The following is a 19,598-nucleotide window of genomic DNA, read 5'->3' as shown; positions in this document are numbered from 1 at the left end:
TTCTTTCTTTTCTGTTTTATGGCTTCCACCGTTCTTTCAATGATTCTGCCAATGTCATGGTTAGAAGAGATACTGAACTCTATGCCGTTGTGGTGACATCAAACGTCATACGACATCAGCCAATCACAGCGAATATTCTAAATCCTACCTCCGATTCAACATTGTTGAAACCGCGGTTCCCCAGGCCAAGCCTAGTGGAAGATCTTTCATTTATGGCTGTCGAGCCAGAATCATTCATCGCTCCTACTATACCTTGAATCACAGTGAATTTTGGGTAACTCACAAATTTTTAAATATTGTGGGGTAACTTCATATGCTTCGAAAGTTATACGACGGGCATCTTGGTGCACTTCCCCCTTAAATCAGATTATTGTGTGTCTGTCACCCACTATATAATTGATTGACATTACGATTATCTTGCTTGTCTATGGGTTTTTTCATCTTTCTCCTCGCGGCCGCTCGGTACTATGTGTGTGCCTCTTGAATAGTTTTCGGATTTTTTTGTTTTCTTGAAGCTTTATGTCTAATTTCATTTAAATTTGTGCGCAGGAGGAAGAATAACTGAATCTGGCGTCGACGGCGTAAACTTACAGGTTGATTAGCTACAGTACATACGGTAAGTGCAGTATTTTATTAAAACGAGTTCCACGTCAAATGTGTTGGAGGTGACACGTATTATCACAATTTGAGATGCCGATACCACATTTTCATATTATGTTAAAGAGTAGCAATTAGTGTTCACATTCAAAACTCTGCATAATTGTCTTGCCGGTATGTTAATATGATAAAAGCTATTGCTATTGAGATATGCATTCTCTTATATTTTATAACATATTTACCTACTGAAATGTTATTTTTACAAACAATGTAATTTTTCATTTTTATTCTTCACAACAATATGTAACGTAAGTACTTGTTAAAAGTATTAAGCTAGCATGGAGATAATGCTATCAATTTTATAATTTTATCTTTTTGTAATCACTTGATCAATTGAATTCCTCTTTAATTAATTTGTTATTTAACTATCATTGTTATATTCATAAGGGTTTTCATGATACTTTAAAAATCAATACTATTTTAAAAAATAATTTAAATGTATGTCATTGTCAAACTTGAAGCAATGTAGGTATGTAAGTATGTTATTTGATCTAACTTACTTATGAAGATAATTAGATCAAATAATTATTTTCTGAGCCACAACATTCTATGGTTTTGCCTTAGAAACCATGGATATGTGAAAGATGAGACTTGGGTAATATTTGATACAGCTAATTGAACAACTGCACTGAAAAACCTTTTACTAACTGGATTTAAAAAGGATTTATTTATTTCTATACATATAGTCTATAAATGAAAGTGCCTAATGTGGGTTGTCACAAAAGTTCTTTAGTTCTTGCTGTTGACATGAACAAATAAAATTTTTACTCAATGCCTCTTTTATTGTTTAATGTGAAACGAGAAATGCTGCTCATTTTCATCTCTGTGAGAATTTTGGGAGTTCCCCTCTCAGTGCATCCCTAGATTACAAAAAACCTATATGACAAAATTTAAAAAAAAAATTACCCAGTAGTTATGCATTGATATGTTTGTGTGTTCTTCTACATATTATGAAGTATTTATTAACATGGGATTCTTCTTTTAGATGATTGGTTAGTAACCTGCCACTATTTGAATCTCAATCAATTCCATCATTAAGCCATACAGCTAAATATGTCCTTTTAGCTTATGTGAGACTTGGCTCTGTCTACTGTGAGCTATAAAGACAAGGTTGTATGTATGCAATAAAGACAGTCATAAAAACTTTTTTAATTAAAATGTTCCTTACTTTAACCAATACAATTAAAATACATTTAGTGAAGCTTATGATTATCAAATTAAGAAATGTCACATTTAATTTCTCTGGAACATAAAAAATTCCAAAACAAATAATTTTGGGACAAATAGTCTATAAGATATAATATGGAGTGTCAATATGAATGTTGTTCCAGTACCAATAGAAAAAATAATAGGACCACTCCATCTTTTTCCCATGGATGTTGTAAAAGGCGACTAAGGGATAGGCTTATAAACTTGCGTTTCTTCTTTTAGGCGACAGGCAATTCTACCCGTAAGCCAAACAGCTGAAGTTGCCTATCAGTATTTTCAAGACTGTTGGCTCAGTCTACCCGGCAAGGGATAAAGACGTGATTATATATTATTCATTTTTAAACATTTTATAAATAATTTGGCATTACAACTGAAACAGATCCACGTTGTGTCCTTCAATTCTTATTGTAAAAGAAGTAACATGTGTTCAAATATGTGATGCAAATACAAATTTTAATTATTTGTAATGTGGTTAAGTACATTGTTCACACCATTGAGACCATTCTAATAATTCAGTACTGTAACGACTTGGCGCGGACAAGGACTGCTGGAGGAGACGAAAAATGATGCATCAGCAATCCATGATGGTTGGAGATATGCTTCCTGTTCATTCTGAAATACCTGTGCATGGGGAGGAAATGAACAACGTGGGCTACGATAACAGCGGGCCGGGATACGCCTACGATGACTTGTTCCCGGCCTTGCCTCACTCGCAGCCACCTGTTCAGCGCAGCATTCAGCAGGTCACCAATAAGCTTCGTGTTGGATCCTCTCTGCACACGCAGGTGCGTACCACGTAAGATTATCAAAAAATATGCTCATGTGGTAAACGATTACGTAAGACATCGATAAATATCGTGAGTCGATTCAAGCTAGCACATGTTACAGGCATATTCTACTATGTATTAAAATAGGTATGGAAAATGTATGTAAGAATAAAATTGCTGTCACACAATAACATTTTTGTCTACTCAAGGCATGTTCTCAATATTTTTTTAAATAAGTATTTTGATCAATTATAAATCTTTTTATCCTATGTTAATAATATGATATGATTGTGTTTTTTGAAATAATATAAAAAATAATATTTAAGGTTTTCCATGTGCCATATGAGGAAAGGAAATTGGATAATGCCAACACATTCGGAGAAGGTGAATCTTTGAGAACATGCCAGGCTATTACAAAGGACACTGGAGCGCATATCGAAATATCAACCAGCAAGGATGGCAGTCTGACTTTTCTTATCACAGGGAAGCACAGTGCTGTTCTTGAAGCGAGGCGTCAAATTTTGACTCATTTCCAGCAACAGGTAATTTTAAGTTTAAATACAATTATTCTCTCCTTATAGGTATTATGTCTTGGATACTTTGTCCTATATAATTTAACTATGTTTTTAGGCTAGCAAGCAAATTTCGATTCCTAAGGAACACCACCGTTGGATCTTAGGCAAGCAAGGACAAAAACTGAAGGAGCTGGAGAAAGTGACTGCTACTAGAATCAGTGTTCCAGGCATCGCTGATAACAGTGAAACAATCACTATAACAGGTACCAAGGAGGGCATTGAAAAGGCTGAGCACGAAATCAGGGTTTGCTCAGAAGAACAGGTATTTTTAATATATTTTATGATGATAAATATGTACTATAATTTTTTGTGTTGAGTTTGATCTGATTGTTATATTGAAATTTCAGTCACGCAAAGCTCTGGAGCGTATCACTGTGCCAAAGATCTACCACCCGTTCATTCAAGGACCTTACGGCGAGCGTGCCGCTGCTCTTAGCAACGAAACCGGTGCACGCATTCATATCCCGCCAGCTTCCACGCAGAGCGACGAAATTGTCATTGCCGGTGAAAAGAATGGAGTGCTCGCTGCTAAGGCGCAAATCGAACAGATTTATGAAGATATGGTACATAGTTTTATCAAAGTTTACTCTATGATGATTATGCCTAAAAATAAATTGAGTTATTACTTGATATGTCTTTATCTGCGTCATATTTATATAAAAAAATACAATAATTTGGTATGTTTTAGGCAAAGAAATGCTCCACTGTAAGGGTGGAGGTGCCTAAATCTCAGCACAAGTATGTGATTGGCGCTCGTGGTACGACCATCCAAGAGATTCTGAAGGAAACTGGTGTGTCTGTTGAAATGCCTCCACCTGATTCTCCAACTGGCACAATCACTCTCCATGGTCCTCACAATAAAATTGGCTTGGGTGAGTATGTCTTATTTAAATTGAAAACTATTCACAATAATATATAAACTTGGAAGTCTATCGTAATTTGTCAAGCATATAGGGCATGATGAGAAAATAACTTTTTCTGATTGGCCTGGGTGTTGGATGTTCATCTATATAAGTATTTATTATAAAATGTAGTATCGTTAAGTTAGTATCTCGTAACACGAAGTCTCGAACTTACTTCGAGGCTAACTCAATCTTTTTAATTTGTCCCATATATAATTATTTATTTATTTATATCTCATTTAAATAAAATAAAAATTGTGACAGAAACATTTGTTTCTTCTTACAGCTCTGTCTAAGGTGTGCGAGAAAGCAAACTCTGTGAAAACTGCCACCGTGGATGCTCCTACTTGGATACATAAATATATTATTGGAAAAAATGGATCTAACATCAAAAAGATCACACAGGATTTCTCTAAGGTATGCGCGGAAAGGTATCAATAATCTTTTAAAAAGATATTTAAAATGCAGTGGTAAATCATATTTAACTTAAAATTTTATATTTACAGTGAATAATTAATAATATACTGTTTCTTCTCTTGTCAGGTCCATGTTGATATAACGCATTCTGAAGATAAGGTTAAGATTGATGGCCCCCCAGAAGAAGTGGAAAGAGCCCAGGTGGAACTGAATGACTTTGTGAAAAATTTGCTGGACACTCTAACCTACGTCGAACTCTCTGTTGACCCCAAGTTCTTCAAGCACATCATAGGCAAGAGTGGATCTAACAGTAAGTTAATTTATTGTTTAATAAATTAAATTTTTTTAATAAATTGTTATATACTAATAATAAATTTGGTTATGTTTTATTGCAGTTAACAGACTGAAGGATGAGACTGGTGTAGTTATAAATATTGAAAATGAAGGTAATCATGTGATTCGTATTGAGGGCAGCCACCAAGGTGTTGCTGATGCAGAAAGGGAGCTTCGGGAGATGGTAATGAAATTAGAAAACGAAAGAACAAAAGAGGTTTATGTTGATCATAGATACATTAAGTCACTAATTGGCGTAAGAGGAGAAAAAATTAAGGAAATCCGAGAAAAATTCGACCGCGTTCTTATTACTCTTCCTGATCAAGGACAAAAAAGAAGCCCAATTAAGTTAAGAGGACCTCAAGAGGATATTGAAAAGTGTGAAAAGTTTCTACACAAACTACTGAAAGAGATTGCTGAATCATCTTACGTGCAAGAAGTACCTATTTTCAAACAATTCCATAAATTCATCATTGGTAAGGGTGGTGTTAATCTGAGAAAGATACGAGATGAAACTCAAACCCAGATCGATCTTCCTGCTGAAGGTGATGACAGCGATGTTATAACTGTCCGAGGCAAGCGCGAGAATGTCGAGGAGGCCGTAAAGAGGATACAACAAATACACAACGAGAAGGCTAATATAGTGACTGAGGAAGTAACAATACCGCCAAAGTATTACAACTCATTGATCGGAGCCGGCGGTAAACTCATTCATTCTATTATGGAAGACTGTGGCGGCGTACTAATCAAGTTTCCGGCCGCCGATAGCGAGAGTGATAAGGTTATTATAAAAGGTCCCGTTGAAGATGTCGAGAAAGCCAAACAGCAGTTACTGGCGCACGCGTCCGAGCGGGAGCTCACTTCCCACACTGCCCATGTCCGTGCCAAACCTGAACACCACAAGTTCCTGATCGGAAAGAATGGTGTTAATATTAAAAAGATTCGGGAGCAGACTGGTGCGCGTATCATATTCCCAACAGAAAAGGATGAAGATAAGGAAGCTATATTTATTATTGGTAAACTTTACTTCTAACTATCAAAGCACAAACATAACTATTGCAAAAGTCTAATATTACTTGCGATTGGAACATGTTTAAAAATAAAAAACCGGCCAAGTGCGAGTTGGACTCGCGCACTAACGGTTCCGTATCATTATCTATAAAAAGAATTGTGTTTGTTGTGTAGAAGCTTCCCCTTTGATAATTTTTTCATTCATTCATATAGTCATGGCTATAGATACGGTAGACAGAGCCAATAGTCTTGAAAGACTGATAGGCTGATCAGCCGTTTGGCTTTATGATAGAATTGAGATTCAAATAGTGGCAGGTTGGGCTAGCACCATTGACTAAAGGAAAAATCCCAAGTTTATAAGCCTATCCCTTAGTGGGCTTTTACGACATCCATGGGAAAGAGATGGAGTGATCCTATTCTTTTTATATTTATGCCAGCCACACGGCACTTTTAATTTATTTTATGTAATTATTTTGAAAAGTAAAATACAACTTATATTCTGTAAAATTGTAAGTCTACCTCTGTTACTGTTTCTCATATTGAACAAAAGAAATAGGAAGAAAACACGTTTATTGTATGGAGGCAGACATAACTTAATTTTTTTTTGTTTTTCTTGTTACGGTAGCAATGGAAATTTATAATTCGTGAAAATATTAGCTTTACGTTACTTTAAGGGTTTCGTACCTAAAAGGTACGAAACCCTTAAAATGACAAAATTGGGTGCAGATAATATTAAAAATTATGTTGGTAAAATTCTGAACTGTTTGTATTTAGGCCGCGAGGAGCAAGTACAAGCAGCTAAAAAGCAATTGGAAGCTGCCGTAGCCGAGATCAGCAACGTGTCGGAGGGAGAGATGACGGTGGCGGCGCGACACCACCGGCACTTTGTGGCGCGACGTGGCGAAGTGTTGCGCAGGTATTGTCAGCATAATATTAGGTGCTTACATATGAAATTGGTATAGGTTTTATACGAGGAGGAACAAAATGTTGTAAATTTTTAAAATTGTAGGAATAATATAATTATTTTTTCTTAGGGGTTGTTAGTTGTAGGAAGTATAGTCACAAAGTTAGTCACTCCTACAGAAGATAGAAGGAGAAAAGAGGAGATAAATAATCAGTTTAAAATTACTATATTATTCAACATAATATAAAAATATTTGACAATAAAAATTATATCTGACATTCTTTATCTAACCAACAAAACCATGACAACCATTGCTATGGCGTACAAGAAGGTTGCCTACAAAAATAATTATATAATTAAATAATTATATTTAATCAAAGTAAGAACCATTATTATCTATGCACTTTTGCCATCTCATGGGTGGTTCACTGTTCACTGATCCCTTTACTAAAATATAAAATTCCCTGTAATATAAAATCTTTGAGCTCCTCTAATTTTGTAGCCCAGTGTGTGGTCTAGCGTTGTGAAGCAGCAGTGGCGTGGAGCGATTTACTAGCCTCGGTTGTTTAGCAGCTAGCCTTACCATCATAGTTTGCCGTAAATGTCTGGCCAGATTTAAGAAAACTGTAATGGACTACACCGGCACTAGTCCACCGAACGCGTACAAGTAAATTTTTGGGTCAATTTTCGCTTGGGGCAGGATTGGGCTGGCCGGCCAGGGTCCAGCCAATGCGATGAGCGTTTCCGATTATCTTAGAGAATCCACTTTTCATCACAGGTCATAACCTGATCATTATCAAATCATTATTTGAGTTAAAACACTTCATTATTGTGTCGGTTAAGTACTGTAACGCAGCAGTCGACACTCGTTTGCCAGTTTGCTTCACTCAATTCGTTAGGTACCCACCTTTCAAGTGTCTAATCTTCCCAATTTCCATCAAGTGGATTAAAATAGTTTTATTACAAACACCGAAACTTGAAGCTAACTAGGAAGATGGTTACGCTTCCATAATAGCCCTCAATTCTTCATTATCAACTAGGGGTTGTGGCCGTCCAAGGGGTTTGTTTTGCAGGTCGAAATTTCCAGGACGAAAACGTCACACAATCGCCATACACATCAATAACCCTGCGAGCCGTTTCCACAGCTCTGGTGCCACGTTGGAACTCGTACTCGTAGATAACGCGATATTTCAAGTTTTCCATTTTGTAAACTGAGTGACACAATCAGAAAAATCAGAAGAAAGAAAACAAATGAAAGACGTTTAACGAAACACAAATTCATGTGTAAATGTATAACGATTAACAGTAACTAACATATTATTTTGAATTATAATTTTACAATAAAGTTTAAAAGGACTTCAAAATTTACGTTTATCTTAACCACACAGGATTGCCGATGACTGTGGTGGAGTACAGATCTCATTCCCTCGGCAAGGCGTGAATAGCGACAGAGTCGTGCTAAAGGGACCTAAAGAATGCATCGAAGCTGCCAAGATCCGCATCAACGAGATAATTGAAGACTTGGAAGCCAAGGTAGTTAATAATGTGAAATTTGTCAAATGTCCTTTATAGTATCCTAAATCAGTTAGTGACTTACTTACTGTATACAATTATTACAGGTGACGATAGAATGCGTGATTCCCCAAAAGCACCACCGCACCGTTATGGGTGCTCGTGGTTCCAAAGTCAAGGACATCAGTGCCGAGCATGATGTGCAGATCAAATTCCCTGATCGTGACTATGCCGAAGGCGCCGAAGCTCTTCTGAGGAATGAAGACGAGCCAGTTGAACCCGGACCTAATAATACTATCAGGATTACAGGACGCCCGGAGAACTGTGAAGCTGCTAAGAAAGCCTTACTGGAACAGGTAACTTAATTTTGTAATTAAAATTGTTTTCTTATTTAACAATTCTATCACTAGCTCAGTACTCATGAACAATACCAATCAACATTAAGTACACAGACTGTCATTAAGTTACAATCTTGTTCATTGTCATTTTTCGGAGTATCGTTAGTTGGCGTCGCTTTTTGGTAGTCATGACGAAAATTAAGACACAGATTGTGAGATTGTCGCAGAGAAGACTAATTGAAAACGATGTTGTTAGACAGAAGGCGGCCAACGGGTCCTGAAGCTGCAACATAAAGCCCTTGTGTTGCAGCTTCAGGGCAACTGTAAACATGCAAAGATGAGAGAGTGAGGCTATGAGATAGATGAAATTAGAAAAGCCAACAGCACTGCACAATTTATTGTTCTGTCACTCCCGAGTCTTGTTATTTCCCTGGGAATCTTCAACATCTGGCTTTAGTCTTGATAACATCCTCACTTCTAGTAAAGATCCCTGGGCGCCTTATTTCCTGCTAATATTACAGCATAATGTTAATTATTATTATTACATAAGGTGCCTATAAAAATTGATGTGGAAGTGCCAAACGAACTACATCGATTGCTCGCCGGTCAAAAGAGAAGGGAGTTAATGCAAACGTACGATGTTCATATCCTTCTGCCGCCAAGTGATGAAACCAGTGACATTGTCAAGGTAAATATTAATCAATTTTAATTTTTTGTTTATTTAGACTTTGCTCCTTTAGGAATTTCCAAAAGAAAGTTTCATATTATTTTTTGTTTTTTTAGGTTACAGGGACTCCTACCAATGTGGAAAAGGCTAAACATGCATTAACAGATAAGATTGTTGAAATGGAAAAAGAAAAAAAAGATAGGTTTCTCAGGTAAATAATTTCACGGCATTACCTTCCTTTACATGTGTTTTGTCTTTTTTATCATGAGTATGGTCTAGTTTAAGACTTGTTAATTAATAAAGAAGATATTTTACGACCACATAACTATTTACCATTAGAGACAATTTTTTTTAATGAATTGTGTCTAACTTTCAAATACCAATACGCAGGTCATTTGAATTGAAATTCAAAGTGGACCCTGAATACCATCCGTTGGTCATCGGCGAGGGTGGCGCTGTGATAATTAAAATTCGCAACGATTATGGAGTACAAATAAACCTACCCAAGCGCGGCGAGCCTGAGGATGATATCATCACCATTCAAGGTTACGAGGACAAGGCACATCAGGCAAAGGAAGCCATTATGGCAATCGTCCACCAACTAGTAAGTTTTCCATCATGTTCTATTTATTTTTTTTTTGAGATCACAAAGCTTTAATACGTCTCTCCAAAATGTACTTCGTTCATATCGGAAACTGAAAAGATTTGCTTCCATGCTGGTTGGCGGGCGAAGAAAAGCATAGTATGTTCCAGCTGCTTCTCTTTCTGAGTAACTGAATTTAAAGACATATTTACCATTCTGAGTTTGAAATGGTAAAAATAATTTATAACAATTACAGGACCACCAGTTCCGCGATGAAGTGGAAATCGACCCACGTGTACATCGCCGGCTTATTGGTGTCAAGGGCAGGAACATTAAGCGTATTATGGACGATTATAAAGTGTATATTCGGTTCCCTAAGAACAGCGAAGACAGCATTGTGGTCATTATTGGCGACGAAGACAATGTTTTGGATGCCAAGGATCATTTACTCAATTTGGCTGAGGAATATGTAAGTTTAGTTACTCCTTTATGTTATTGACTTACTGCTTTATGTTATTGACATTGTTGTATATACATTAGAATATCATATAGACTTGAGACACTTGGGACAAGAAGTTTAAGTGTGGTATGAATCTAATATTTTGATTTTGGATATATGTAGTATATTTATTTCAGCTATCCAAAATTGTTGTTGTTGAATTATAAAAAGATAAGAATCCATGGAAAGTTCTTAATTGCAAAAGAATAAAGTTCTTAATTGCATTTGGCAATAAGCTTTCACTTATTTCCTCTCGGCTTTAGTCTCAGTCACATCCTCACCTCTCTGACGAAATGGCCAAGTTTTATCACAAAGCGATTCCTGTTTGACTCATAAGGTAACTTCATTTGTCTGAATGCGCTAACGTCTTAACTATTATAGCCGTTTCTTTAAAACTGGCAATTCCTGTCAATATTAGTTATCTTCCCGATAAAGTTTAATAATATAGTGTAAATTTTGTACAGCTGCAAGACGTTGCGGACCGCTACCAGCGGCCGGCGGCGCCTTCTCTAGGCGACTTCGGCGACCTGAGCGGAGACAGCGCGGCGCCCCCGCAGCCCTCCGCCGCCTCGCCGGCCGGCTTCGTGGTGACGGGCGGGCCCTGGGAGCAGCGCGCGCCCGACACCGCCTCCACGCACGAGTTCCCCACCATGCCCGGCAGCGCGCGCGCGCCGCCCGCCGCGAGCGCGCAGCCGCAGCCGGCCGCCTGGGGGCCTCGCCGCTAAATCATATGCCGCAGCCTTTCAACGTTTAGCTCGCATCATGTATTTAAACTTTTTCACTTTTTATTTCAACAGTGCGAACTTTAAAGCCGGTAATGATGCGCCATTTACAATGCTTGATTTACCCTTTTAGCATAAATAAGGGGAGTTGCGACGCGATAGTAAGTGATCGATCGTCTACATGTTGCCTCAGATGGTGACAGTTTTCAATTGCGTATGAATTTTGCTGTATGCTACTAACCCGTGTAACCTTTTTATTGATATCTTCTCGCTACTCTATTTTGCTACGAACATGGATTAAAGGTTAATTTGGGAATGTGATCAATTATTCTCTCCCTTTTTTTATTCTCGCTAATAATAATTAATTTTTCTTTAATTTCAACCTGATCACTATTATAAAAATGATCTTTTTTCTGGTATTTTTTTCTATGGTTGAAAGAAGGCTAATCGATTATAATTATTTCATTAGTATTTGATTATGCCATGTGTTATTCATATGTCTAATATATAAAATCTGTAATGAAATACATTCGACAAATTTTTTGATTATGTTGAATTAGGTATGTATTATCATTTTAACTTAGTGCATCATAATTGACTACATAACTATCTTTATGTAGTCAATTATGATGTACTTATGCATAAATTTATCATAAAATTTTCTATTTTTTTCATAATTTGTTTCATGATTACGTTTTTCTATATAAGTATGTTTTATAAGTGTTGCCTATGATAATAAATCAATAAATATTAAGACAAGAATAAATATTTTTACAAAATAATTTGTACATAGTGAAATGTGTTTCAAATATTAATAAAATCTTTTACATTATTTTGTGTAGCTGATTGATGTCCTAAATACCTTTGTCACAGGCCATAACAGAGATAGTATTTAAAATAGCCACCTAAAGTTAGGCCGTATAGCCGAATTTGGCATTCCAGTCTTATCAAGATTGTTGGTTCGGAAAGAAAGAGTTGGTTCGGAAAAAAAATGCGGGGGCTGGGGCGTGAAGGAGAAAGGAAGCTTTTATAGATACATAAATTATATTGACGTTTTAAGGTTATACCTTCCATCCTATTTTAAAAATAAATCTATTTGTAAATAAAGATTTATGTACATAAATAATAAACTTTTGTTTTATTCTCATAAAATAAAAGTACAATACATAGGAAAACCGCTGCATTATTTTTCGATATCAAGTTGGTACACCACTAGCTTGTCGACATTAGCTTGGCTTGCACAGTGCACATCACTAGTGGCAGATGCGATACTAGCGGTACGCGCCTACAAAAGAACTAAACGGTAAACCAATGAATTTCCTACCTATCTGTATTGTATATATCTATGGCTTTGATTCCTATAAGTATTAATCAGGTCTTGAATAACGGATAAAAAATTGGTGTCGTTATTACTTATGACGGCCTCTGTGGCGCGGCGGTGGTACGCTTGTCTGTGACACCGGAGGTCTCTGGTTCGAATCCCGGCCAAAGCATGATGAGAAAAGAACTTTTTCTGATTGACCTGGGTCTTGGATGTTTTTCTATATTATGTATAAGTATTTATTGTAAAATTTAGTATCGTTGAGTTAGTATCTCGTAACAAGTCTCGAACTTGCATCGAGGTTAACTCAATCTGTGTAATTTGTCCCGTATAAATATATATATTATATTTATTTATTTAATTTAACTGTCAAACAAGGTTACCGTTATATATTACGTACCGTTATGCTGGATAACGATATTTTTACTGTTTCATCGGCTCCTTATACTGTTATATTTATAGTAACAGTAAACCGGTAATTCCACATAACGTTACTTATTGATTTAATAGCGGATTCGCCGTGAACACTTCCAATCGCGTTGCGTATCGTACAGTTGCGATAAACAGACAAACTTTAAGTACTTACCTGTATTTAATAAAACAGACAGATTTACATAACGATACGTAAATTATAACGTTATTTATAAAGTTAATTGGTATTGCTATTTTTAACGTTAATTGGTATCGATATATAAAATAATTTAAAAACGTTACATAATTTTATAACATTTTATTAAAGATATCACGCCTATAACGGAATCAGTTATAACTTAATGAAAATAACGTTTCTAACTAACATTATTTACCGTTAATTGAGTTTAAATGTGGTAACGTTAACAAGTTCTGATATCAATATCTGTGGCTTTGATTAAATTTTTTTGTAGGGATGATCGATATTAAGAAAACATCGATGTTAACATCGGATCAAAAAAAAATCGATGTATAACATCAAAACGTAAAATATTGATGTTTTGTATAAATATAATAAAACCGTCTATTATATTTATGAAAATTATTCATTGTAACAGTAATAACAAAAGTTAAACAAAAATATTAACAATCCCAGTATCTTTTGTCCACACTTTGTAAAAAAAAAATACTTCGAATGGTTTTTCCCTTCAATCGGTTACGTGATCGGGATCGTGGCAAGTGGAAAGAGGTAGTCTCTGCCTACCCCTCCGGGAAAGAGGCGTGAGTTTATGTATGTATGTATGTAACGGTTACGTTGCTGGTATAGGAGTTGGCCAGCTTTAGAAAAAACCGTTTCTGAAACTTTGGATGTAACTGTGCAACACAAATACTCAAGAGCTATTTTAATTAAATTTGGAAGGGTGGATTCTACTATTTTCCATAGAAGTAGGTAATGGGTCTTGTTTTAAATCAGCTACCGGACTTTTTAAATAAAATTGTAATTCCATAGGCATATTTGTGTCACGTTGACCAGACAAAATATTATTCTTTTGTAAGTACAATTTTTTTTGATATATTTATTCATAAAACATCGACGTGTCGATAATATTGAAGTCATAATATCGATGTCAAAACATCGATATTTTCCAGCTAAACATCGATGTTTATTCAACATGGATTAATATCGATCATCCCTATTATTTTGTTCTTTCAAAAAATTTTAATTTTTAATTTAAGCTCTGTATAACTGGATATCTATCTTGAAATTATTTCAATAGAATGGTAGAAATAAGTGAAAAGCAATTGTAAGTTTTTGAGATGCATGACCTACCTGTTTGCTTTCACCCGCCGCTCCGCCCGTTCAACCCTACGTTATTTTTCGTACTCTACAATATATGTAAAATTTCAAGCAGATCGCTTTAGTGGTTTAACTGTGAACAAACTCACTTCGCATTTATAATAAGTTAAGCCGTCTTTCGTAGAACACAGGTTGTTTTCCGGTTTTTCCTCTTTTCTTTGCGAGTTCCAAGTTGCATTCACCGAGCAAGATTTGGAGCTCTGTGATCTAATTCCAGTATAGTTTTTTCAACTTTTGGTCGATATCTGTTAAAGTTTTTATTTTATTTGTCGTTATTATTGCAACATACAGTCTAATGTATACAATTTTTGTTCTTTGCTTGTTGCAGGTGTATTAATATACCATTCTCTTCTCCTGAACATGTTTCAATAGCTAGTGAAGTATTAAAAGTAGACAAGGAGCTAAAAGGAAGTGGTGTGCATAGGGAGATAACTGCTAGTGGTTTGGAATTGATTGTGTTAGTATTTTAAATGAATCTACATTTTCTGTAACTATTTCAAGCCTTAATAACATTTTACTATTTCAGTGGCTGTGTAGTGTTTAGAATGCGCAAAGGGACACCTCAACTTTTAAAAATCTGACTTACCTAGGAGTCCTGGGCGCATCCTGGACTTGTCAACTTGTAACCTGACCAACTAATAAATACAAGTTTTTTTTTAAATTTCAGAATATTTTATGGGGAAGACTTCAAAAAATTATGTGTTGCTGTTAATGCATTTCTAAAGAATGTTTTACTGATATTAAAGACAATAGATTTGTTCTCAACAAGCTAGCTGCAATTAGAAAACGATGCCTGAACATACGCCTGCACCAACTCCAGCAAGGTCCTTGTATGGATTTTTTATGTATGTTTTCAGTAAGACTTTGATGGGTATTTATTTAATCTGGGCATTTGTCCCTGATTATTATTTGCATTATTTTAGTATTTATTATTACCCACTAAAATATTGGTCAACTGCAGTCCCCATACAGTGCCTTGTAGCATTAACCTTGTATGCATTTTTTATTTATCCTAGTTTTAATTTAATACTAACAACTAAAATAGATAGTATAAATACAATTCAAGATTCCTTTTCACAGTATGCTAGTGCAGATAGTAAACTGCCTTGCAATGTTGAGACTGTCTGTTGTTGTACTGATGTAAGTAAATGCCGTAAAGGATGTGTACTATCACCCAGAGAATATCAAGAAAATACAGTTCCACCATTGCATGATTTAAATATATCAATGGTGTGCAGAAAAATGTATTTAAATAATGAAACTTCGAAGTAAATATTGACTTTTTTTTTTGTTTTAATGCCTCTTCAATAAATTATCTCCCTCAGAAAATAAAAATATGTTTTATTTAATAACAAAATTAAAGTAGAAATAAATAAAAAAGGAGGCTCTCAATACGAGCATATATTTTTTTTAATACTATAGAGTATTGATAACTCATGTTGGTGCAATAGTATTGATAGACTACAATACTTATTACTATTGATAGTATTGTATATTAAAGAAGGGAAGGAAGGCTAAGATGGCGAGGAAGGGGAGATAGAAGAACAATACAAGAATACAACAAAACAAAAGAACACAGTTACTGTCAATAAGCAAAACTAAACAGCATCGTTAGTTATTGCATTAGTATCGAAACTATCGATTATCGCTTTCGATATTGAGCTTCAATACTAACGATTGTATCATTGGGTGTCAATAGTATTGACGGTAACTAAGCTATCGATACCATTGCCTTAACTATCGATAGTGACGAAGAATAATTACTTTTTCATGCACTCCTAATTTATAAAAGTTATTATACTTGGGTTTCTTTTTGTAGACGATGGCTTAATCGAATCTCAATGACGTCAGTTCAGCCGTACAGCTCAACGTGGCCTTTAAAGTCTTTTCAAGACTGTTGGCTCTGTCTTCCTTGCAAGGGATATAGGCATGACTATATGTATGTAGCTATGTATGTACCAAAACTGCTTACGCGGCTACTGACGTTATCTAACCAAATCGACTAGACACTGACTGACTGTATTTCATCCTCACGCGATACTTTGTGGAAAGGTTTAAGGCTGTTCTGCGCCTGTTTGTAACTAGACCGAGGCATATTCATTGTTTTACACGCACGACTTACAAAAACCTTCATAGCTGTGTATTTTCCTTCAACAGTAGGAAAGAAAACTATAGGTCCCTATTGCATAGTTACTCTTAAGTAAAAGGCAAAGGGAATGAAATATCTGTCATGTCCTTGGACCCGTCAGTCAAGGGATTATAAGTATATACCTACCTACCTAATTAAGTCATAGCATTAGGTCGATACTCTAAGGTAAAGTCAAGGCACACCCGAAACTATTGAACCACTTAATTTTTCCCCACGCATGTCGTAAAAGGCGACTAAGGGATAGGCTTATAAACGTGTAATCCTCTTGTAGGCGATGGGCTAGAACCCTATCACTACATATTTGAATATCAAATTCACATAAAGCCGAACAACTGAACGTAGCCTTTCAGTTTTTGTGACCACATTGCGATTGAAACTCTTGATCAAACAAACATATATAACACATTACATTTCTGCAGTTTTTCTAATGGTATTTACGGGCTCATTGTACTTCATCTATATAAGTTGCCTTAATTATACCTAATATTTAAGGCCACTTATAAAGATGAAATACATACCTACATTTCCGATCCTCTACTGATTTATTCAGTTATTTTTCTTCATCTGATGATAATGGAGCGAGAAGTTCTGCTGAACAGAACTGCTGCTGTTGAAATTCAGAATGAAGGTAAAATATTCTCACATTTCGTGCGAAGTACAGACACTAGACCAGACGCTCTTGGAAGGTTTAAGTATGTTTTCTGTAATTATCTAAGTACATACAAATAATATAATCATACTGTACGTTCGGTGTGTAGAATATAATTAATGCATGAACGTGTGGTTTTCGGCACTATTTAGAATATGCCCAACTTCAACTCTTTCCCATATATTCCTGCTTCCTGTCTGGTAGTGAAGAAACACCTATTGTGTGTCAGAAGTCAGCTTCTTTTCCTGTGCAGTTTGTGAAATCGGTAAAATATTATTGTTACGGTAAAAAATACTATTTCAACGTAGTTACGAAGTCTCGGGCATAACTAGTTTTTTTTTTTAAACAAAATGGTGTGTGCGACCTTTACGCGAAGAGTTTATCATAGCAATGGCACTTCATGTAGGTACCAGAACTGTATCCATATTATGTTGTCAAAACCCCTTTTATACTTAAAGTGAGTACTTTTTCAAAGGCACGTAAACCAGGAGCACTTACATCCCTTTCTCATAGATGTCGTAAAATGCGAACGAATAAGCACAGCGATCGCTGTTGCTCCTGGTTACTCAAATTCAAATTCAAATTCAAAATTTTTATTCATTATTATAGGATACTATCATATCGCTTAATAATTGTCGTATGGTTTAACAACTTGGTTGACGTCAAATAAATTACTTAAAAACTAAGTTTACTGCCGCTTCCAAGGCGTCAGTGCAGAAGAAGCGGTAACAAACTGCACTGCAGCATTTTCTCCAACAACGTCAACTTCACAATATTAAATTATACTTAGAATAGAATGTGGACGGGAGAATACATTGTTCAGATTTATATATTTATGAGATTTAATAATGAAAAAAGAAATATATATATATATATATATATATTTAATGGATTGCCAATTTTAAAAAGATTTATGTACTGAAATTTTGATTTAAGTTCAAATTAAACTACAATTAATTACGAGGTTCCTGTGCCAAGCTCGAGCCAGATGTTTTTATCATTAAGGTAATCATCAGTCCTATAATAAGCCTTCTCACAAAGTACTTTCTTTACATACTCTTTGAATTTTCGGTTGGGCATATCAAGAACAGACTCCGGCAACCTATTATAAAATCGTATACAGTTCCCCATAAATGATTTACTGACTTTGCTAAGCCTATGAAACGGCATGACTAATTTATGTTTATTACGTAAATTTCTATCAGTTGTGGCACTAACTTTTTGAAAAAAAGAGGTATTTTTCCTAACATACATTATAAGATCAAAAATATACTGGGACGCTACTGTAGGTATGTTTATTTTCTTAAAGAGTTGTCTTAACGAGTCTCTTGGTCCTAAGCCGTAAATTGCGCGAACGGCCCTTTTCTGAATTATAAAAATAGTTTGTATATCAGCCGCGCTACCCCATAAAAGTAAACCATAAGATAACAAGCTATGAAAATAGCTGAAATAAACAAGCCTAGCTGTAGCTACATCTGTCAATTGTCGGATCCTCCTAACAGCATAAGCGGCAGAGCTAAGTCTATTGGATAGTTTAGAAATATGAGCACCCCACTGTAGCTTTGCATATACTAGAACTAGACTATGATTATAAATAAAAATTATACCTTCTTACGTGTCCCCGTAGTCATACTATTATTTTTGAACCTCCTCTATATAAAAAAGTTGCTTTTGTCCATTGCTTCGCCCGCGTATAGTAGGTAATTGTTAACTAATGCAAGTTTCTGGTCTGGTCGCGAAAGAAAAAGGTCTTTTTCACTCTTATTGTAAAAGTCGAAACATACATACCTACATACATTAAACCACGCCTCTTTCCCGGAGGGCTAGGCAGAGACTACATCTCTCCACTTGCCACGATCTCTGCATACTTCCATCCATCCACATTCATAACTCTCTTCATGCAAGCTCGGCAGTTTCGGGTACTCTTGACCGGACCATTTACCAGGACGTCCTTAATTTGATCAAGATACGTTCGTCGAGGTCTTCCCACTCCGACCTTTCCCTCCACACTCTCCTTGTATATCTGCTTAGTCAACCTGCTTTCATTCATCCTCTCCACATGACCAAACCATCTTAACATACCCTTTTCTATTCCTGTAACTACATCTTCTTTCACATCACAAAATTCCCTTATCACGCTGTTCCTTATACCTTTAAAAGTCGATCAAGGTTTATAATTTCTATTAAGCTAAAGGTGCCTTCGAGTCTTGTAACTATTGGCTCCGTCTACCCTGTAAGGGATAAAGACGTTTTATATACTTAGATATGTGTGTGTTATACGTTAAGTCAAATTGCTGGTCCATCATCATGCTACTTCATAAGTGTTCCCATTTACCGAAATAAATTATTATTGATTTAGGTATATTATAAATATGTATATATACCTAGTCATTTTCGATCTATATATATATATATATATATACTGTATGTATATAATATATATGGATCGTAAATGACAGGGTACCTTCACGCGGGCGGAGTCGTGGGCTAAAGCTAGGAAGAATCTACGGTAAAGTTTGTGATTTGTTTGTACGGGCTAATTTTCTGAAACACTGAACAGATAATGATTTTTTTTAAGCTCTAAACTTGCGGGTGTGACCTATTTATGCGATGTT

General features: G+C 35.7%; 2 protein-coding genes across 3 annotated transcripts; both read left to right on the top strand.

The window, feature by feature from the left end:
- Positions 1 to 250: 250 nt before the first annotated feature.
- On the top strand, positions 251 to 11,704 carry LOC106131864 (vigilin). 2 transcript variants are annotated; one of them, XM_060954733.1, is made up of 18 exons: positions 251 to 274; positions 550 to 616; positions 2,383 to 2,651; positions 2,960 to 3,175; positions 3,264 to 3,470; positions 3,556 to 3,771; positions 3,897 to 4,080; positions 4,397 to 4,527; positions 4,654 to 4,837; positions 4,923 to 5,876; positions 6,646 to 6,787; positions 8,164 to 8,308; positions 8,395 to 8,643; positions 9,176 to 9,313; positions 9,409 to 9,503; positions 9,683 to 9,896; positions 10,132 to 10,344; positions 10,839 to 11,704. In XM_060954733.1, the coding sequence occupies exons 3-18, from the start codon at positions 2,430 to 2,432 to the stop codon at positions 11,097 to 11,099; spliced, it is 3,771 nt and encodes a 1,256-aa protein (XP_060810716.1). In that variant the 5' UTR covers positions 251 to 274; positions 550 to 616; positions 2,383 to 2,429; the 3' UTR covers positions 11,100 to 11,704. The 2 variants fall into 2 exon arrangements, with proteins under 2 accessions (XP_060810716.1, XP_060810715.1); XM_060954732.1 differs by lacking the exon at positions 251 to 274 and adding an exon at positions 387 to 462.
- A 2,271-nt stretch (positions 11,705 to 13,975) lies between these two features.
- Positions 13,976 to 15,533, top strand: LOC106131823 (phosphatidylinositol N-acetylglucosaminyltransferase subunit P). The gene is made up of 3 exons (XM_013331034.2): positions 13,976 to 14,132; positions 14,514 to 14,642; positions 14,853 to 15,533. Exon 3 carries the CDS (start codon positions 14,975 to 14,977, stop codon positions 15,455 to 15,457), a length of 483 nt encoding a protein of 160 aa, XP_013186488.2. The 5' UTR covers positions 13,976 to 14,132; positions 14,514 to 14,642; positions 14,853 to 14,974; the 3' UTR covers positions 15,458 to 15,533.
- The last annotated feature ends 4,065 nt before the right edge of the window (positions 15,534 to 19,598 follow it).

The sequence above is a fragment of the Amyelois transitella genome, chromosome 5 (assembly GCF_032362555.1).
Source record: "Amyelois transitella isolate CPQ chromosome 5, ilAmyTran1.1, whole genome shotgun sequence".
NCBI classification, from domain to species: domain Eukaryota; kingdom Metazoa; phylum Arthropoda; class Insecta; order Lepidoptera; family Pyralidae; genus Amyelois; species Amyelois transitella.
This window is presented reverse-complemented; position numbering and strand designations above follow the sequence as displayed.

Excerpts from the sequence above, each read along its gene's own strand:
- LOC106131864 (XM_060954733.1), top strand. The coding sequence starts at position 2,430 with ATGATGCATCAGCAATCCATGATGGTTGGAGATATGCTTCCTGTTCAT. Across the intron at positions 4,528-4,653 it reads TCACACAGGATTTCTCTAAG|GTCCATGTTGATATAACGCA; the intron begins GTATGCGCGGAA and ends TTCTCTTGTCAG. Across the intron at positions 8,309-8,394 it reads TTGAAGACTTGGAAGCCAAG|GTGACGATAGAATGCGTGAT; the intron begins GTAGTTAATAAT and ends CAATTATTACAG.
- LOC106131823 (XM_013331034.2), top strand. The coding sequence starts at position 14,975 with ATGCCTGAACATACGCCTGCACCAACTCCAGCAAGGTCCTTGTATGGA.